The following is a 22,302-nucleotide window of genomic DNA, read 5'->3' on the forward strand; positions in this document are numbered from 1 at the left end:
TAGGAAACACAACCTAACTTTCAACTTCAGTAATATTTTCTGGTTTAAGAGTAAAAATGACTTAAGATATTAAATATCCAGGACATTTTACAAATACAAATAACTGATAATACTATGTACTAATGAAAATATCCAGGCTTCTGTCCAGTGCCTGCCTTCCCTTTTCTGAAAAGGGTATTTACACGGTGATTGTTCTCCTTTGAGGTGAAAGCTAAGAAAGGGACTGTATTTGTTTGAAATCCTTACTGTGGATGGATTTACGTCTTCCTTATAAGAACAAACTAACACAGAGTCTTTTTTTTCTCCTAGTAAGTAGGAGCTACTTGTGAAAATTTATGGGGAACGATGAGCTTCATGCTGTGAAAGCTGGTATTTGGCACTTTGGACTTGAAGTTAGAAAACAGCTTATGAAGATGTATGGTATTAAAATTAATGTGATTTGTCACAGTGTTTAGGTTTTTTTGGTCTTGCTTGAGTTTTTGAAGAGATCATTTCAGAAAGGTTTGTCATCCTCTATTAGGGAAAACATTAACGTACGTATTTTTGCTCATGTCTGTTTGCAGAACTATTTGATATGGATCTCAGTAAACACAGACCTCAATATGCTTGTTACAAATTCTTTTTATTTCAAATATATGTGTCAACTTAATCTCTGGCATTCAGATCAGGCATAAATTGAGTTTTGGTTGTATGATTTTGCAGAACTTGCTAACTGAAATCAAGTTAGTTAGCAGGTGAGAGTTAGCTAGGGTGAAAAAATGCATCTGGAGCCAGACTGTTGGTCAGCACAGGGCTGTGCCAGGGAGAAGTGGGGCATGGGGCAGGATGGAACAAGATGAAGTGGGGTGACAAAGCACTCAACACAAGCAACCTTAAATGACAGTTTTTTCAAACCTTTCAAACTGAGTACTGTAGTCTCAGCTTGTGTGTAAAAGTTTGTAGGAGCCTGGAACCAGGTTCTTGGCTATCTTTTAGCCACAGCAGTGCTCCTTGCTTATGAGTGCTGGGTTTCCTCCTGGGAGACAGGTTACTGGGCTGTGCTGAGTGGTGGCACATCTCCCCTGCGCTGTGCTCAGACTGTAGCCCAGCACCAGCATCACCCCATCAGACAGCTGTGTAGCTGTACTCATATGAATTTGAGCCTAGGCTGAGAAACCTTTCCTTGATCCTGCCTTGGTGTTCAGCCTTCTGATTTCATTTTTTCCCCCTGTGGGTGGGAGGGTGTGGACACAGGTGCACAACCTCTGATTCTGGACAAGGTTGGTGCCTTTTGTATTGTGCTCTGTTGTGTTAGTCTCCTGAGGTTTTTTGAACCCCTATTTCTTTCTCACCCTCCAAGTTGTCACATAAATATAAAAATGTATAAAGTATAAAAAAATATAAAAAGCATAAAAATGTAATTCAGTTCTGATCCAGAGGAGCTTCAATATTTAAGAAGTATTTCTTCAGGTAGATTATCTTGCATGAATCACTAGGAAGAGATACTGTTCTTATTAAATAGAAGAATCAAGGTTACATCTGCTGTCCTGGTTTCAGCAGGGAGAGAGTTAATTTTCCTTTTAGTGGCTGGCACTGTGCTGTGTTTAGAATCAGTACAAGAATAATGTCAATAACACACTGATATTTCAGTTGCTGCTCAGTAGTGCTTACTGTAAGTCAAGGGCTTTTCAGTTTCCTGTGCTCTGCCAGCGAGCAGGTGAGTAAGAAGCTGGGAGAGGGCAAGGCCAGGACAGCTGACCTGAGCTGGACAAAGGGATATTCCACAGCACAGAGTGTCATGTTCAGTATATAAACTGGGAGAAGTTGGCCAGGAGGGGCTGATCACTGCTCAGGCGTGGGCTGGGAGTTGGTCAGTGGGGGGTGATCAGCTGCATTGTGCAGCACTTGTGTTTTCCATTGTGTTTTTACTCCATTACACCACTGTTGACATGAGAAAGTATTCTCTGTTTCTATTTCAGTTGACATTACATTACTTTTGAAGGACTCTGGAATTGCTAAACATGTTTTATACTTATCCTTCTTTTTTTTTTTTTTTTTTGTGCATTACTTATTTTTTAATTGAAAGATGCATTTATGCCAGTATAGTCTTTGCATCCTTATGGAATGATTTTCTGTCTGGTGTTAAGAACTTTTAGTCACTTGCTTGTGATTTAAATTATAGCAAGATTCCTCTGAGGACTTATGAAATTGATCTGAGTCAAAATATTAGTATGAAGTTAGATTTTTTTACTTAAGGTGGAAAATTGAAACTTTTTGGGTAAACATATCCCAAAAGCATAAGATACTTCTGCAAGTAGAATGAATACTTCGCCCAGTAACTAGTAAGGGAATTGTAGTATTTTAAAGCTTTGATTTTTATTGTTAACTATTACTGTGGTTGTGTGCCTTGTTGTTAGCTAGCCAGAGATGAACCTATGTCCCATTTCAAGCTGCTGCTCTCACAAGAAACCATTGCTAGTACTTTAAACAAGGAAATGACTTAAAATAAGTCCCAACCTGCCTTGTCATCTTCAAGAAAAAGATTTTAATTTAGTGATATGTGAGCTGCCCTGTGGCTGACCTCACTAGCTCTGGAGGTGTAGAGCATGAGTTTCCCAGGTCTTTTTCCTGATCCCTTGGTATGATGTATCCATCACTGATAGCAGTCTGCCTGGGTCAAACAATAGCTTGGCAGTTTCACCTCAGGAAGTCCACCATCACCAAAAGCTTTTCTAGCTTTGTGAGTCCATGTGTCATCCCGTTGACTTCTAGCTGGCTGCCATCAGAGAAGACTGTGAGAGTGGGACTACAGTGAGTTGTCATGGGATGTTCAGCTGTTCCAGGCTGCTAACAGGAGATTCATATCTATTTAGTTTCTTAGGGAGGAAGCTTGTGACCCTAAGAGCAGAGGAGGATATTGCTTTGTGTTTTTCCATTACGGAGGATGCCTCATGCCACAGGTTTTGCTTTCTCAGAGCATCTGCTTTGCATGTTTGTCACCAACCTGCTGCTGCTGTGCAGGTGGGAGTTTGCCTGCTTATCTGCCCAAGTGAGATCTTCGTAACACTGAGGAATTTGCTAAAGTTAAGGAGATATGAGGAACATTGTTAAAGTTAAGGAGATATGAGGACCATGTCTTGCATGTTCCTTCAGCCAGGTACACCAGGGTCTGCTGGCCTCTGATTTTCTGGCTTGATGGTTTGGAAGAAGGGCAAGGTGCCTGGCATATCCAGTTATGGCAGGCTAGTGGACAGATGTGACCCCAAATGCTGTGGTTCCCTTAAAGGATGCCTTGCAATAGGATGCATTAGGATACTAATTACCTCTGGGATTAAATGGGATTAAGGAAAAACCAATTACAAGGTCCATCCCAAGACCTTTGAACAGTTCTGGGAACTCAAGTCTTCTACTATGTCATGATTATTGAGCAATGTTTTTTGGGAAGTAGCTTAACTACTCGAAAGATGACTGTGTTACTTTGCATGTCTACTGGGGGAAGAAAACCTAGCCATTGGCTGGAGACACAGTGCTGAGGTGATGCTGATGCTGTTTCCATGGACGTAGACCATCACTATCTCTGAATTGTTCGCTGCTGTGGCCTCACAGAGTTAACTTTTGTGCTGGGCTGGTGGCATGATTCAGTTGTGCGTCTAGTTGGCTCTGCTCAGTGTTACCACGTGATCCTCTGCGAGTCCTGGTAGCAATTTCCCATTTAATCTCCTAGTAGAGAGACACCTTTGCCCTTCCCCGGGATTGGAGTGGATGTGCAGCAGGCTGGCTGCCTTACTGCTTGTGCTGACTTGGAGGAGCCTGCCGGTAAGGATGGGGAGATCCCAGGGTCTGGAGTGTGGTTGGTTGGGGTGTGGATTTAGGCTGCTCAGAGAAGTGTCGGCCTTATGTGAGGTGACATGGCCTGCAGGTGTCGTGCTTGGGGGCACCCCTGGGGCACTCTGAGGTTGCACAGGAGTGAAGCTTGTGTGACAAAGGAGGAGCTGGAACTAAAGCACTGCTTTGGCACTCTTGATGAAGAGGCAGCTTCATTACTTCATTACATCATTGTTTAAAACAGTAGGGTACGTACTGGTAGTAAAGGTCATATTTATTCTGAGAGGGCATTGTACAAATAATTCTGATTTACTTCCCAGTGAGGTGCCATGAGACAACAAAAAAGGGAAAATTTAGTCAGTTGCCTAGAGGGCACAGTCAATGAAAATATCCCAAAGTTCTTCACTGGACCTTCCTGACCTTCAAAGATGGAGAAGATTAGAGCATGTCTGGTGCAAGCACTCATCAAGGGTGGCAGAAGCTGTACAGTACACACACAAGTTTTGCATTTAGGGAACTGAGAATTGAGAAAATAGTATAATTTAGGTATATGGGCATTTGTCCTTCTTTGAAAGTCTCCTTTTCATCTTTATGTTAAAATGTGTTGTAAATTTCCTGTTACAGAATGTCTACACTGATTGCTATTGCTCTGTTGACTTTCATTGTATGTTTTAAACTACTTTCATGATGACAAGTGTGTGATTGCATTTCTGTGTCAGTCTGTCAGCACTTCTGTAGTCCTTTACAAATGACTTTGTCCAGGTGCTTTATTTTGGCAAAGGAATTATTCTTTATCCTCCAAGATAGAATTGGCTTCTTATATGATCAAATATTTCTTGTATCCACATAAAATTTTAAGGCTGCAAGTGTGCATTTTCAGTGCAGGCAGTATTAAAAAGGAGTTTACTTTAATACCTCTGGTAGGAAGGGACTCATCTGTGTCACCCTGTCTGAGCTCAGAGAATGTATTTGTCCCTGAGCTGCCCAGAGATGTTCAGTCCCCTCATCACCTCCCTTCGCTGTTGCTGTGGACTGATTCCCTAATTTTAGGGTGTATGGGTGCTCACTTCAGTGCTGGAAAGCCAGCAGGGTGCTGCCCAGGGCTGAGGACAGGACAGAGTGGTGAGGCAGTGCAGCTGGGAAGCAGGGAGTGAAGGACTCAGGGCCACCCTGCAGCTCCTGCTCTGGTTGGCCCCACACCTGGTTCCCTTTGCTGCCTGGAAATGTCTCTGCTCTGTGCACCAGGGTCAGGCCCATCCAGGCTGCCTTCCCTTCCTCCACCTACCCACTCCCTGCCCTTTCCCCAGATTGCAGGCTTAGGTCACTGTCATAATACACTATTTTCAGTTTAATTGAAATGGAGTTTTCATATATGACTTAATATTGCAGGCAGCAAATGTGTTTTTATTTCCCTGTGTATGTATTGTATCATATAAGAACATATGGGATTCATTTGTAGATGTGTCTCATAATGGGAAGTGCAGCTGTCTAGCATGAGGAGCTTGGTTCTGTAACTAAAAATCACAGATAGCAATACTCATGAGTACTTTAACATTGCCCTTGTTTTTCTGTACACAGTGGCAAAAGAAAATATGAATTCGTATTTATAGAAGCATCTGCATATGACTTGTGCCTTACTTCAGGTTTAATGTGCTAGATGTGAAGTATTGTATTTCATTTTCCTTGATTATTACTGGGATCTGTAATTGTAGCTACTTAGTATTACAAATAGGTGCTATTTTTGCCCTCTTTATGCAAAGGAATATGTCTGAAGTTAAAGGTGGGGATAGAGCCTCTAGATTAATGGGGAGTGTAATTTTTACTTGCATTTTTTTCTGGCAGTTAGCCCTCCACTGAAGTTTTTTTTTTGGGAATGCATAGTAAGAGTTATGGCTAATATTAATGATGCAATGATGTTGAAAAGCCAGATTCATGGTGTCTCACACAATGGATCAATTTCTTTCAAAATAGACTGATATCTTTTTAGAACAGTCATCATGGAAAATGTTATCAGCTGAAAAACTACGTAGGGCACTGCATGTTAACTTAGAAACCAATATCTTCATGTTTTTAAGATGCTGGTAAATAAAGGGATGTTGGTTAGGGACAAAAACAAAGAGTTTTCCTAAATAATTTGTTTTAAGAGACATCAACTAGATAATTTGCAAATCTAAACACAGACTTTCTTTTTCTTTTTCTTTTACTACCTGTGTTTAATATAGGAATACCAGAATTCTTGCAGATTCCATCTGCATCCTCTTTGATGGGTGTAATTTAAAGTAAAGTTGGTAAAAGCTCTTTTGGGTTGGTTTTTTTTTCCTTTTTTTTCATTTTACTAGCAGCACTTTTTCTTTTCAGCTGCAGAGCAAGTAGTGACTGTCATATCTCTTTCTGACCAGACTTGTACAGTCCCTCTTGCTGCCTTAAAATATGACAGCAGTCTTCCCTAACTGTGTAAGTTTTCATGCACTCTCTACCTAGGTACCCACCTGGAATGGAGACTGCCTACACTAAAAAAAAAAAATCACATTTAAGAGTAAAGAGTAAAAAAATGGAATGCTTTTAGTGGAAATGAAAAACAAGGACTACATGTGTGAAACTGTGATCAAATAATAATAAAATACACGAGATGGATTTTTTAGGGTTTGTTTTTTCATTTTGAATGGTTGTTTCTGTTAAATGATCAATATTTAATTTGGATGTTTTGTTTATTTTTCTCTTAATTTCCAATGTTTGTTTCATGTCTGTTTTCCCTCTGTTATTTGGTTTCTATTATGTTCTCTTTCCCCCCCTGCCCCTCTCCTGGAACAAAACCTCTTTCAGATCCTTTTCGTTGAAGTTTTGGTTTTGTATTCAAGCCCTGGAGCTCATAGCTTGTGGACAGGTGTCACAGCAGTGAGCCCTGTGGTAGTCTGCCTTCCACATTTGCACACAAACACATCTGTATATCCAGACTCGTAACTCTACATCTGTATTTGTAATTTGTAGGTGAAGGAACATACCTATACATACCAGTACCAGCAAAGCTTTGCAGGGGCCTTGGTTGAGAAAAAATACACATTTTTATGTCTTTCTGCTGATGTTCAGAAAACAGATGTAGCAACAGAGGGTGACAGAGAGAAAGAAAATCTGCGATCCCAAGCTGCTTCCTGCTTGCTTGGCTACCTACTGCCATTTAAGAACTATCCAAGAAAAATTAGGAGGAAAGGAGTATAATAATGTAATTTTGGTTTGTTTAATGAGTTCCTTGCTTGTTCATAGGATGAGAAGCCTTTAGAAGTGCTCATTAGCACTGGTAACAGAGCACAGGTTGGCATGGGTCTGCCAACTCTTCTGCAGGCAGTTCAGCTGTTGCAACTCTGGAACAGGTATTTCCCAGGAATATTTGCTTAGAAGAAGGAATTTGATAGGGAAGGAGACATTGCAGAGACTCACAGCTTTAGCCGTTGCCCTGAAAGATAAAAAGTCAAAATTGCCGCTGGGTGCACTTTTCAGCCTCTTTTCTTTTGCTGAGGTGGGAATGGGCTTCTCCACTGCCCTCTTTGTGCAGTGGGTCTGTGGGGAGGGGTGTGGAGGAAACAGCTGGATCAGGGCACATCTGCATTGCCCTTTGCTCCTGCTGTGGCACGCCCTGCCTGCCTGCTATTAAAGGAATTTCTCAGAGAGGTTTGCCTCATGTGCAGAGGTGTGTGCAGCATTGTGTGTTAGCTCCTCTGGCAGTAGGTGAAATCCCAGCCACCACTTTTGAAGCTGTTTGCAAATGCCACTTTCCATACGCTAAGCCTGAACTAAACCCAGACGGTCCATTGCTTGCAGCATCCTTGAGGCCTCCCTCTCTCCTATCCCCTTGCTGTTAAGCATCTCTCTTATTTTTTGCGTCTGAACAGACCTGTATCCCTCAGAATCCTTGAGTGCTGGCCCACCTTGCTCATCCTGCTCTCCTCAGCCCTTCCTGCATCCTCCTCTCCCTCCCTTGTCCAGCTTCTCTGAGACCAGTTTTATCTGCTTTGTCTTACTGGGTCTTTGGTGGTTTGTTTGGACAATGAAAGAGGTTTCCTTACAAAACCTCTTTAGATTCCTGCATGAATTTCCTTCTTTGGGATTGCTCATAAAAATTCATCTACAATTTATTCTGAATGTAAGGATTATATTGTAATAAATTGCCTGTGAATGCGTGCCAATTTCCTTCAAGCATAAACAAAATTACTGAGTGGTGCTGTAAGCCTTATATTGGCAAGTAACAGGGTTATAGGCCTAACTAAGAGGTCCTTTAAAATGGTAAGAGCTAATGATTTTAGAGAACTAATTGCTTTTAAGGGCACAAAAGTAACTCCAGTATAATTTCATGGTTATAATGGTACTTTACTAAATGGTCTTTGTATTTGCGAGGATATCTTAAATTGGGCTTTGTTGCCATGCTTATTTTTTCCAGCGTGAAAAGAAAAATAAATTATTTAAATCTTTCCTCTCTGCCTCTCAATAATGGAATTACAAATACTGTATCTGTTTCACTTCCTAGTTTATTCTCTTTGATATTGGTGGAGCCTGAAGTGGTCTCACACAGGCTTTATTCTCTTCCTTGGGGTAAGATTAGTTCCAGTGGTTTTCTTGGAAGATTACAGAAAAAAGTGTAGTTTTAAAATGTATATTATATGCTTGAGTATTTTCCCAATAAGCAGCATGAGGGTGGTTACAGGGAACATATTTTGCCCATATTTTTGTCATTGATATGGATTGTAGAGAATTAAAAGAATCAAAATTACAAATGAAAACAGCTGTGCCCATATGAAGCCAGGTGGTATAGAAGGCATTTGGAAGGAATGAGAAAGGTAGGTCAGTTGACTATGGGACAGAGCCAAAAATGTGACAAAGGAGATTCATATGAGGCCCTTCTTGTTCTTATTTTCCTAGCTGTAGGCAGTTTTTCATTTATTTAAACTATAGGTTTAAACACAATAAGGGTTGACTATAAGGGAAATATAATGAGTGTTTGTTGAGTTTGGAAATTGACTTCTGTTTTCATTCAGTGGGACTTGGGACAGGGTGAGCTGTCCCAGCTTTTCCAAAGGTGTGTGTGACTTGAAAACCAGATCCTATTGTGGTGCCACTTTTGTGATTTTACCTAAACAGGTTACCCACATTCCATTGTCCCCTTGTTTTCCCTTCTGGATTTTGCTCTCTGGGAATAGCTGATTTTCTGAAATACATGATTTGGAGCAGAAATGGATAAGTATGTGCAAAAAATAAGAATGTGAATCCTAAGCCTCTAAGAGTTTTCATTCAAATGAGAATTAAGAGGGTCAGAATGTCAGGACCTGAGACAATTCAGTTGACTTCATTTTGTACAGAAGTAAAACCAAAACCAATTTCTCCTCATACTTCTCAGTTTAGCTAGATTGTGATAATTTCATTGTAGGTCTGATAGTACATTATGTCGTAATGTTTTGGGGTTTTAAATAATCTGCAAATCTGAGTTCTTGAGAATCACCTTTTTCTAAAAGAAACAGGCAGACTTCTGCATATTATGGTTGTAGAATAAAGATAAAAGCATGCATTGAGTTGAACAGCTTGGATTCTGGAATGCAACAGTACCCCCAAAACCACAGAAACACAGCGGATGCAGTCATTTTGTGGGGAGAGGCTTTATGGCTGTACTTGTCTGTCCTGAATTCTTTCTCGCTTTGTGTAGAGTGGAACAAGGTCATGTTTTCCCTGAAACAGCCTGAGATGGCTTAGCAAATAACTCCTTTGGCAACTGTCCAGATGTGTGGCTGTTATCGTTCTAGCACCTCTTTTCATTCACATCATACACGGGGTGCCTGTGATCTGTAACAGAACCACAGAATCACAGGATGTGCTGAGCTGGAAGGGTCCCACAAGGATCATTGAGTCCAACTCCTGGCCCTGCACAGAACATCCCCAAGAGTCACACCACGGGCCTGAGAGCATTGCCCAAATGCTTCTTGAACTCTGTCAGGCTGGTGCTGTGATCACTTCCCTGGGGAGCCTGTTCCACTGCCCAACCACCCTCTCCGCCCTGGGTGAAAAACCTTTTCCTGATATGCAACCTAAATCCCCTCCGTCAAAACTTCAGGCCATTTTCTCAGGTCCTGTCACTGGTCACCCCAAAAAAGAGATCAGTGTCTGCTCTTGTTATTCCCCCCACAAGGAAGTTGTAACTGCTATGAGGTCTCCCCTCAGTCTCCTCGAGGATGAACAGACCAAGTGACCTCAGCTGCTCCTCATGCAGCTTCCCCTCAAGCCCCCTCACCATCTTTGTTGCCCTCCTTTGGATGCTCTCTTATAATTTAATATCATCCTTATATTCTGACTGTGAATATATTCTGATTGTGACTAAAACTGCACACAATATTCAAGGTGAGTTTATTATTCATTTTAGATAGAGTATGTAAATTTATTAGCTTACCATAATTATAATTTATGTCATCAGAAGTGGAAAACAGAGTCCCAATGTAGGAACATGAGGTCCTGTCAAAGGAAATGTCATGAAATATTTTAATCTTCTTAGAAGTGCTGCATATAGTTCAGGCAGATTAAGTTTTGGCATTGTACCTGGAATCTGCCATTTCTGGTGCAGTGGATTAGAATGTTAAGTGTAATAGCCTGTGCCATTGCCACAGTTTCTTTCCTATTTTCTTCAGCAAGTGGGTGGGGTTGGGAAAGTAGTAAGGTTATGTGCATGAAGGTAAAAAAATCTTATATAAATAGTAATGAGGATGTGGCTGGAAGCAATATGGTGTATATATATATATATTTAAACTTAGCGTCTGGCAACCCTAACTTTGGCCTGTTTTGTATTTATTATTCATGGAGAGGTTTAAAATGCCAGTTGGTGGGGTTTTCTGGATTTTTGGTTTTGTTTGGTTTGGGTTTTCTTTGTTGGATTTTTTGTTGTTGTTGTTGTTGTTGCTAATCTCCAGAGCAGTTTTGAGCAGGTATTAACAGCAGCTGATGGTATTACAAAAAATCCTGAGAGACCTGATTCTCTTTGCTCAGCCTTTTTTTATGTTAATTTAGAAACTGAGTGCTGTTTTATACCTTTTCTGCAATCACTTTGTACTCTTTGGAAAAACAGAGCTTTGCCTCAGTTCCTACTTCTCTGTCTTCTCTTTGGAGCTTAAGGGGGGTTTTGGGGAAGTTTGATTGCATTTGACATTCAAAATGTTCCATAAGGTTACAGAGTAGCCAAAATGAAATTATTTAATGTGGGAGAGAAGGAATGCTATGTATCGCTTTGTGAAAAATACTGTTAAATTATGTTGCTTCCTTACTGTTATTTTTCCATGCTCTGTATGATTCTCTTGAAAAGAATGAATTGCAGGAGAGTTTGCAGTCAGTCCTGGAAAGAGCATATGTCACAAAAGGTAGAAAAGAAAGGATGCAGCTGTTCCAATACGTGACAAGATTTAGGAGGTAGAATGAAAAGCAGCCATACAAGCCCAGACTGAGGTTTCTCTAATGCTTGTAAAAGCCATGAAGCACTTTAAGGGTGGTAAGAAGTATTTTTGCATTGTTCTGGACACCAAGTGTCCAGACTTGGTCTTGCTCAAGGTTTACCTGTTATTTATGAAAGGTTATGATACCGGCTTTTGTTTGCAATGGGAGATTTTAACTATCAATTAAATTTTAAAACTCCTCTTTTAATATATCAATTCTTGTAAAAAGATGACATTTTCATTTTCAAAAAACAATTGATTTTAATTTTGGTAGTATCACTACTCGGTGGCTTTATGTAAAATTCAATTATTTTAGGACAACCTGCTTTGATAGCCACACCAGTTCCTATTTGATTTGTTTTTTTAACAGAAGGGCTTTGAAAAATGTTTAAAACTCCACTGCAAAATGGTAGATATTGTGTGACGGGGTGGTGTGTCAGAAATGTCTCAAACATTGGGTTGAAACCACTAGGATAAGTGATTTGGTAACAAAAACTCTGCAGCTTTTCCTAGAAATCATGAAAAACCAGGATTCCCTTCTGGTAGGTGCCATGGCTGTAGGAAAATCTGGCAATCACTTCCCAGGTCAGTGATCCAGCCAAGAATGGGGAAGCTGCAGCCACATGTAGCCATTGGATTAGAGCTTTCTTGATTAATTCTTTTGCATCTGGTGGTGCTGCTTGGGTTCTTGGAAGGAGGGGAGGGATGGGGAGAGCTTTGGGTTTAGGAGCTTGACTTATTCCCACACTTCTTGTAGCTCAGCATTCAGAATGAGAAGTGGGACAGGAGAGCACACTGTTTTCCTCTCCTTGTCTGCTTAGTTGTTTAGATTAGACAGGACTTAAGAAGTCCTGTATTTATGTTTAAGGGCACGGCGTCTCATGGATGTGATTGCTCAGTAAATCGTTTTCAGAATGAACCAGTACTAGTACTCAAAGGCATTTTTTTGTTTGTTTCAATTTAGCTAGCCTTTGTACTATCCAAACTTAAAATTACTTACACAGATTACTGTACTTTGTAACTCCTATGTCAACAAGATAATTGTTCTTTGAGAGTGCTGTTTTATTTATAGTCACAGTGCTGGAGTCGATCACAAACCCACAAAAGCAAAGCTTCCTTTTATCTGTATTGCAGTATGCCATGGGGTCAGATCTCAATCTTTAACACTCAGTGGTCGAGTGGGGGAAGGCTCCAGAGATCTGAGAATTCTTCTTGTTTCTGTCACTGTTTACACCATGAGTTTGAGCAGCAGGCTTCACCTCTCTTTGTGCCTTCTTTATCAGGTTAACACATGCGTGTGTTGGTGTGATGTCCAGAAACAGTGAGCCTCATTATCAGCTCAATTTATGGCTGCAGTAATACTGCTAAATAGCTTTTTTGACTCTCTTTGTATGGACATTTCAGAAGTTGCTGCAGTAATGTAGCTGTAGTCAGATATGTTTTTGTTGTTTTGTGTAACTCTTAAGTGAAGTGCTAGTTTATTGCAGTGCCAGAAAATGTGTGTGAAGGGCAGATGTGCTCGAGATATTGCCTGTACAAGAATTCCAACAGCAATGGTTAATGGCTGGGATTTAAAGACACTTTTAGGGCCAGACATTGTATTTTCACTGTACAGTTTAAGGATATGTAATAGTTCAGTTTGACAAATAATTACATCACTTGATGTTGTGGTTTATGCCCAGCCAGCAATCAAGCACCGCTCAGTCACTCCATCACCAACAGGACTGGGGAGAGAATTGGAAGCATAAAAGCTAGAAAACTCATGGGTTTGAGAGAGACACAGTTTAACGGGGAAAGCAAAAGCCGTGCGCACAAGCAAATAAAAACAAGGCATTAATTCCCTTCTTCCTGTGGGCAGGTGTTCAGCCACCTCCAGGAGGGCAGGGCCCCATCACCTGCAGTGGTTACTTGGGGAGACAAACTCCAAACTATCTTGAAAGGTTATATTCAGATGCAAAATTAGTGGTTAGCACTACAAAAATGACAAAGATTGTATTTTTTCTTGTCACCACTCTTTTAGAACACAACATAGTCCTTCATCTTCAAGTAGAAAAATGGGATTAAGGACAAAATTAGCTTTCTGCAAAGTGAATTTATCTGAAATGCCAGTGGAAGTGCACTTTAAAAACTGATTCATCTCTAGCTGTTGCAGTTTACACATGACAAATGTCAATTATGAACTGCTAAAAAGGCAGTGGAGCAGACGGGAAATACAGTTTTCACAGGGAAGAAGATAAGGAATAAAGACAGCTGCACTGTTATAAAATGATTATTGAGGAAATCAAAATCTGGGTGACAGAACTGGAAAAAAAGCACAATTTTATTATGGCATAAATCAATGATTAATGTAAAAAGTCATATTTTCTTAAAGGCTGAGAAAGGACACAGTTGGTTACAAAAGGAAAGGCTGTAAAGAAAACATTTTGATGCCCGAAAGATAGGCTGGAAATAAATCCCCATAGACCAATGTCTACAGAGCAGGTATTTGTTTCTTGCAGCCCTGATGGTGAGGGGGATATCTCCTCTTAGCTCACCCACCCTTGTCAAGTGCTGTGGTATATTTATACTAAGTAAGTATTGCTTAGTATTGCTGTGTCACTGCAGCATCATCTCATATGTGTCAGAAGTAATTTACATAGTATGGTATGTAAATTACTCATGGTTATTAGAGTGTTCTTTTGCGCTGCTTGCATCTTCCCAAGTTGGGGTTGTTGGGGATGTTTGAATGCTTCCAAGGTTGTCTTCACATCTGAACTTTTCAGCTTTGTCTTTGGAGCATGCCCAGATATGGTGTTCCTTGGTCTGTCTGGTCTTAACTGGCCTAAATTCTTTGTTTTGTGGCAAATTGGCTTTGCCCTTGCCAATTGTTCATTAGTACTATACTTACCTATCTCTAAAGCTATCCATCTGGTGAGTTTTTTCTTCTTTTCTTGTCTATTCAGCATTAAGAAACTAGTTAGCCTAGCCATTACATTGTAGAGCAAGTTACTTATATCAGGTTATATAGGTATCAGGTTATATATATATATATATAAAGAGTCATGCTTTAGGTTACATTGACATCAAGTTATAAAGATAGGTTATACTGATATCTTATAACTCAAACTATATAAGCACCTTGTAACTTTGATATAAGTTATATAGGCATCAATTTGTACACAGGTCTTCTCCTTTAAGTGCTTGTCACAACATGAAGCACATCAGTACTTAGTGAAGTAACCCAAAATGTAGTGACTGGTGTTCATTACAAGAATTGTTTTTAATGGCTTCCTTCTGGAAGACCTGGAGTGCTTCGTCTTGCATCCTTGATGTTTCCAATAAAAAAAAGTATCTCTGGTGGGTGGGAAAAGAATATTAAATCTGGTAAAAGACTGCAGTAACTATATTAAAGAATGAGCTTTATGCCTGAGGGCTCTATTTCGTACTGAGATAAACAGGCAAAAATCTCATCGGCTGCAAAGGTCAATGTCTGAGTATCAGAGGTCAGAACTGTCTGTGCATCTGGAAATAAGAGTATTGCACTGCTCCCTGTAAAGCTGTTTGAAGAGTAAACTATTTTACAAGTAAGTGGAAATAGATGTTATTAAGATTTTAATGGAGTTTGAGTGTGTTGTTAGTTACAACCTTAATAAAAATATGAGTTTTCTGGGGGTGATGAAACTGCTGGTGAGTAAGCTTGCTATTTAGTAATCTGAAATGCTTGAAAATTGCTTCAAGTGACTGTGTGCATTAACAGCACCTTAAATTTTCTAGAGGGAGAAAAGGAGATCTCCTTTAAGATCCTTGTGAAAAGCAGCTACTTTTTTCAAATTTTAAATACATAAACTGGACACCTGAAAACAACAATGTAGTGGAGAAGTAGCCTATTTTCTCCCACTGCAGTAAAAGCTTTTTTTTTTTTCATGAGCCATATTTATTTCCTACTGATAGTTTTTTGGAAATCAGTTTTCTACAAAATTTCAAAGTTTGTACCATGGGGCGTTTGAAATACTTCTAAAATAATTTTTTATGAGCCTGTACATGTGACATTAATTATATTTTAAAAGATCTCTCAGATTCTTATATTATTACTAAGACTGATTACTTTTTCCCTTCTCTGTGTTCTTCTTGTCCTTAACTTTTCCACTTCTGCATTGCTATTGTGCAATATACAACAAATGCTTGCTGAGGATAAGTTTGGAGAAGGATTGAATTTTATGGAAGGTCACAGCAGAAAACTCATATTCTTCCTCTTGTCAACAGGTGTCTAAAAATAAAAATATTAATTGGCAGCCTATTTTCCCATATGCTGTGAAATTTTAGAATTATTTTTCTCTTCTCATCTACACCAAGGTAGATCAGGTATGAAGACTGTCCTCATTATCTTCAAAAGGTTCTGTTTGTACCTTTTTGTACCCCTGGGAAGATTTCATAGGAGAGACAGAGATGAAGATGCCTGGAGCCATGGCTGTGTAGATTATGCACCAAATACTGCTTCACCAATATCTTTCTCTGGGGCAGTATGCAAGGCAAGAAACCTTGAACCAAGTGAAGTGAAAAAAGGATCTGATCCAGCTCTGTCAGCTGGAACTTTAGCAGTTGTTCACTCTGAACCTGAGCCTCTGTCTGTCCTAGCCCACAGACATGTACTTGTGTCTATGAACAAGTGCAGATGTCTTTGAAAAGGTTTGCAGTCTGGATAGATACTGGGGATAGGGAGTTGGTTGAGTCTGATGAAGGAAGACAAGGAATCGGTGAGTGGAGTGGGAGTGGTGTGGCACTTGGCTCGTGAGGAGCTCAAGCTTTGCTGGAGCTGGGGTTGAGGCTGGCAGTTGAGAATGAGCCTAGAGCAACACAGATATTGAAGGAGAGATTCCAAGTTCACAGCAGAGTGGTGAGGTTTTTGTATGAATATTTCTCATCAGGATCCCCTGGTCATTGATGTTAAATTGTCTCAGAGGGCTTTCACAAGAAGGCAGTACTTCCTGGTCAAAATTAAGAGTTGCTGTATTGGTTTGTTGATGAGGGGTGGAAAGGTCAGGCCAGGAGGAGCCTTGCTAGAAAAGCTGCTTACATTTGGTGGAGCAGAGCAGCCCTGTGACCAGAGCCTGAAGGGCAGGATGGTGTCTCTGAGAGTTAATGGAGTGTTTGTGATGTACAGCAAATGTTCATAGGACCCTGAAAATGGCCTTGAGTCTCTCTGCTGAGCGTCAGCTCTGCATTTCAGGACACAGGCTTCTTTCTTAGAGACAGAGCTTAGTCTGGAGAAGGTGACAAGCCTGGCTTTTATGGAAGGACTGGAGTAGCTCTGCCCTGTCAGTGTGGCACAGAGCCACAGCATGTTGGAGTCTATCCCACCTCAGCCTGCCAGAGCTCCTCAAAGTGCATGCTTGTAATGCATTAGTCTGTTAAGTTTTATTTTCTCATGGTGTGTGGTGGTGGTTAAATTTCAGCTGAGGTGGATCAGTGAGAGCAGGTTGTTCCAAAGGTAAAAGGCCACCCAAGAGCTGCTGAGCAGCTCCACAGGGTTAAACTGAGTGACAGTAAGCTGCAATTTGACATCCTTCAGGCAGCAGTTTGAGCGTCCAGAGTGTATTTTTGAGAGAGACTCAGTTTGCTGTGGGCACCTCCAGCTGAAGGAGAAGGGAAGGCTGGTCAAGGGCTGGGACATCTGTCCTGCTTTGACCTCACTCAGCACCCCAGCTGCCTGCTGGGGACACTTCTGTGACTCCATGAACACCTTTCTGCAATGATGAGGGCTGAGTTCACAAGCAGCACAGGTCGCACACGGGACACGCCTGGCAGGAGAAGTTTAAGAACTGAGGTAGCTGCACGGAGAAGTTGTATTTCTTGGGTAATGTGCACTGTGAGCATGATGATGTTATTGCCATTGATGCAAAAGCTGAACAGTCCTTAATGGTTTTGTTTGTTTTCCCCTGAGCTTTCAAGTAAGGACAGGTTAAGCAGTGGTGTTGAGGTGCACATTAGCTTGGTGATTAATTGTCATTTATTAACTTGCACTCGGATCAGAGACACAGGGTGTGTAGAAACTCAGAGTCCTTCCATAAGGCTCTTTACTTTTAAAGGCAAAGTCCATATGGTTAGTATTTCTTATCAGAGAATCAAGCATGTCTGGTGTGAAGGGATTTGTGGCTTGGACACACAAGGAGCTTATCTTCAGAGAGAAAGGCATGGCTGTTTTACCTAGGGGCAGCTGACAAGCCTCAGTTGTCCTGAGATAAAATGTAAGGACAAGAAACTTTCATTTTAATACTACATAAACTTGCCAAGTCAGCTAGATAGGAAGGTAGGATTTAATTTACTGTGTTTACATTGTGATAAATCCACATTGCTTGGTCTTTGATAAGTTTTTTTCTCTAAGAATGAGTGGTATTTATTACTTAACCCCAAACTGTGTCTTCTTTTTTAGAATGTGGAGACAAATTCAGACATATAAGACTCTGAAGCTCTTCCTGAAATACAAAGCAATTATTTTTTAATAAAAGGAAGAATTTTGATACACATTTTGATACTACGGCAGTAGTTTAGAAAAAAAATTACTGAAAATCATCAATGTCCAGTCTTACCTCTACAAAAAGTATGGATAACTCTGAAGTTAAATCAGATACTGCTCATGTAATCAACTGCTAATCTTAATCAGTTTGTGGCTTTTGATTTGGTATATTTAATTGTAAGGGTGACCTGTAACTTCAATGACATCATTGCAACCTGTGTCCTTTTTTAGCTGAATTCTTTACTAGGTCAGTGATCATTTTTGCCAGTGACTTAATGAGGTCAAAATGACACCTAGAAGTTTCAGCTTGTTGGTTTCTTTTTTGTAGTTGCAGCTATACTTAAGGTGAAAGATCCTTTTGGGAGCCTTTGCATTATACATTTTGCAGGGTGAACCAAAAACCACTAACTTCAAACTGTAAAAATGGTAAGCTTTCAGCCAAAGAGGCAGCAAGATAGAAACAAATAGTTTCTATGTTCTTTATTAAACATTTGGGCTCGCCAGTTTACTTCACAAACTGTAACTGCAGTAATTCTACATTGTCCTTTCTAAGCTGTAATTAAGGTCATAGATACCAGAGTAAGTATTAACAAAAAATAAAAGCAGAATAGCAAAGGGAGACAGTAATTGTACTGTTAGGGTGTAAGAATTTACTCAGGCAGAAAGGCACTTTTGAAAAATTCTTTAAATGGTGATTCTGGGAAGACGTGTGCCATGAATTTTGTGGACTTCACTGTTGTGGAGTTGAAGGTATATGTGATGAGGATTACTAGAACTTGGATTCATTTGTTCCTTTTTAAGACTGATTCCCGTACTGTTCCAGATGGGGAGATAGAGCAGAAATATTAGATTGAAAATATATTCCAGATACTAAAAGTGATTTTTAATATCTTGGTTTGCTTGTTGACAGTGTTTTGATACTTTGACACAACTCATGGTGCCTTCACACATGTTAATACATCCTGTATCTTAAGATGTTAACCAAAAATTTCTTCTTGATTTACATTTATAGCCGTCGGTCTGGACAGTATACAATGAACCATGACCATTCCAAGAAGATCCCCGATGGAGCATCGTTTGACCGCTCAGGATCCCAGGACTCCTTGGATGAACTGTCTATGGATGACTACTGGAAAGAACTTGAAAACATCCATGAAACCAGAGGAAATAATCACGAGGAACGAGTAGCACTTGTAGTGAAAGAGCCAGATGGTAATGAAATCTGTTCTGTCAATGTTCATCAGTTTGCTGATTTAGGGATTTTTCTTCAAGTCTTATTTCAAGAGATGGCACCTACCTAATGCAGATCAAAAAAGGAGGTCACTTTCCTGAACATCTGCTTTGAAAATTCTGTTGCTTCTGCAGAAACACAGTGCCCTGACAGACAGTTTTATTAGAGACAAGTAAAAGGCTGATTTTTCTTTGAATGGTACTTGCAGAATATCAGAAAGGTGCCTGTGCTTGCAAATCACAACAGCTGAACTATTTGCAGTTTACTGTTGAACTAACTTACCCTTTCACTTTTTGTGTATGTTGTTCGTTATTGTAGCTATTGGGATAGAAACCTCACGCTTTAGAAGACAAGCCAATGATTAACCGATTTAAGTTTAGTGAGTAACTTTCTATGCTTGTAACTGTTGTGATTGTTCAGTTGTACTATTTGTGTTTCTCAGAAGCATGAATTATGGGCCACTCCTTGGGGCATGGTCTTAGAGGTTGGGCATTGTTTTTTTCTTATTTTGTTGTTGTGTCCTCTCAGATAAAAGAGGAGTAATGTCCTTAACTTAAGTTTTCTCTCAAAAATTATTTTTAACAATGCAGTAGCTGCCTCTCTCCCATTCTTACAAGACCCACTGTCTCAATAAATTAAAATGGTGAATTTTGTGTTTTGGTACGGCCTCCACATGAGTGAGAAGAATGAATTTTCAAAGGGATTTGTTCTTCTGCCTCCCTAAGCACTTTGAAAAGTCACTGCTCTGAAGAGCATAACAACGTGGCCCCTGGGGAAAGCAGCAAGGCTGCCAGCTCTTGTGACTGGGGAGCTGTGGGCTTTTCTTAGGGAGCCATGGGGCTTTGTCCAGAGCAGCAGAGCCCATTGTTCTGCAGTACACGAACTTCTTCTCTTGCTGCAGCTCACTGGTGTGGCTGTGCCTTTAGGCTCTGCACCGCAGCCCCACCACTTCCACTGGGTTTATATGGAGCCTTCTTCCTCCTGGTTACTGCAGGTGACTCTGGCGTGAAGCCCGAGTGAGTCAGCCCAGCTGAGTTACCAGCTCAAGCACATCTTACCATGCCCACACCTTGCCTAATGTGCAGCCCCTCTCTTGGGCACAAGTACTCCTGAGCCTGTGGGATGCTGCAGCTGGCTGATGGACCTGCCTCAAACTGGCCAGGCAAAGGCAAGGCAGGGGAGAGAGGTTGCTCACAGCTGCTCTGGAGCATGGGTGTAACCCTTTTTTCCAGCCCTGATAGCAAAACCTGAGAGTTTTGTCAGAGGCTCAGGATGTGGGTGCACAGCCATAGCAAAATTCATACTTAAATTTTGGTGTCTGTTTTCTGGATGCTGTTAATATTAAGGTGCCTGCTTGAACGTGCTCTGGGCACAGTGGTAAAATGCAATCAATAGTGAAGCTGACGTGCCAGCTTTGGAGTATTTTTAAATATCTGATAAATGGAGAAATAGTGCTTGAAGGTTTGAGAGAATTGTTGGCATTCAGCACAACCTCAACTGCTCCAGTCAGAACTTAGTGTTTTACAGAAAATATCATTAGCGTGATACAGATTTCAGAAGCAGAAGTTTTGCCATTGGTGACAATATTTAATAGCTTTCTCTTCTTTCATGTGCAATGATCTGTCAATAAAGGATACCTTATCAGCTCTAAGACTAAAGCAAAAATTGTTCTGTGGGCTGTCAGCAGGCTGGAGACCATGTCATAAGAACTGTTGAAAAAATAGCATTAAGGTGACTTGTGTAGGCTGGTTTGTCCTTCATTAAATTGAGCTAGTGAAAGGCTGTAGGATTAATGTATCAAGAAAAGTGGACAGAACCATGTCAGTAGGAGAGCTAAAAAGATTGAGTATTGAACTAAAAATCAGTGAAGCAGCAATGATCTGGCTTTCAGGCTTCCCCATACACATTTTTATTTAGGTACATTTATAAAATGGTATGTGATTTTAATGGAAGTGCTGTAGATTATTGTAAAGATTGTCACATAGCCATCTATATTGGATTAACTACTTTAAAGTTTTGATATAATATATTAAGCCTTTTGAGGCTCTTTAGAAACAATAGCTTTTTTCTGAGTCATGACAGTGTAAGTAATTCTTAATTGTGTATCCCCTTGGTACTTTTCTGTGAATTATATTAAGTGTGTCGTGTCATTAATATCCACTGTGCTTGGCAGTAATAAAAAGCCAACGTTTATGCCTTTTTCTCTTCAAATTGCTCAGAGGGGGAACTGGAAGAGGAATGGCTGAAGGAGGCAGGTTTGTCAAATCTGTTTGGAGAGAGCTCTGGCGACTCCCTGGAAAGCATGGTGTTTTTATCCACGCTGACCCGAACCCAGAAAGCTGCCGTGGAAAAGCGAGTGGAGACCGTCACACAAACCATGAGGAAAAGAAACAAACAGCACCAGATTCCTGATGTCAGAGATATCTTCAGGCTACAGAATGACTCAAAGGGAAAAGTGAGTTCCTGTCGGTTGTTTTGTTTGATTCTGGCAGGGAGAAGAGAGGGACACTACGGATGGGAGGGAGAGCAGAGTGGCACATGAAAGGGTTATTTCCAGAAGATTTGAATCTAACTTCACTGATTCCCAAGGGAATTTTTCACTAAATTTTCAGGGATGGTGTTTGTCCAGATTCAACATTGCATTAAGCAATTTTAGTATTTATAAAGAAGCGTGTAATTGGCCTCACCTTAAAGGTGATGAATAAAGGAATCGCTCATTTTAATTGGAATTATTTTTCACGCGGATGTGAAACTCATCTCAACAATCACCCAAAGAGCTACCACAAGCCTACTTTTACCTTTGAGTGATTACCTCTTACTTGGAGGCGCTTTTGTTTGTTTATTTATAAAAAAGGGTGGAAAATGGAGCATTAGCCTAACCTTCTTGGTTTTGGCTAGGTCTTTATGCCTATCAGCTGGGGGTGCAAACCCCATACTAACTGCCAGGGCCTATGTATGTGTTAAACTGTGTATGGGATGCTACTCTGACAGGCCCTGAAGGGTCCCTGTTTCCCATCATGAGATATTGAAGGGAATTCCTTTCCCATATGCAGGAAAAGGGAAGGAGGGAAATGGAGACTGTGATTAGAAACCCTTTTCCATGGAGAGGGGTGTGTGTCCTCTCTGCTCCCTCAGAGCACTGAGATCTTCAGCCATAAGAATGAGACTTTATGGCATGACTGGGTTACCTGACCTCAGCTCTGTCCCTTGTTCTCACTGCTGTGCAGTGTTGTGGTGATGGAAAGCATGGTGAATTTTGAGGGCATTTAATTTCCTCCTTCCCTCAGCAGCTTCCTCTCCTTCAGCAACTCTTTCTA

At 40.6% G+C, this 22,302-nt stretch overlaps 1 protein-coding gene across 3 annotated transcripts in view; it reads left to right on the forward strand.

The window, feature by feature from the left end:
* Nucleotides 1–22,302, forward strand: part of ARHGAP18 (Rho GTPase activating protein 18) — a 94,911-nt gene that overhangs the window by 37,468 nt on the left and 35,141 nt on the right. For 2 of the 3 annotated variants that reach the window (XM_054279538.1, XM_054279537.1), the window contains exons 2-3: nt 18,767–18,966; nt 21,205–21,440. In XM_054279538.1, coding sequence (XP_054135513.1) covers nt 18,767–18,966; nt 21,205–21,440 — 436 coding nt within the window. Of the gene's footprint in view, nt 1–18,766; nt 18,967–19,303; nt 19,365–21,204; nt 21,441–22,302 lie in introns of those variants that run through there. The other variant, XM_054279539.1, reaches the window with a different exon arrangement.

Source organism: Melozone crissalis, unplaced genomic scaffold, assembly GCF_028551555.1.
Source record: "Melozone crissalis strain CALT ecotype California unplaced genomic scaffold, PUWL_Pcris_2 ptg000027l_1, whole genome shotgun sequence".
NCBI lineage: Eukaryota > Metazoa > Chordata > Aves > Passeriformes > Passerellidae > Melozone > Melozone crissalis.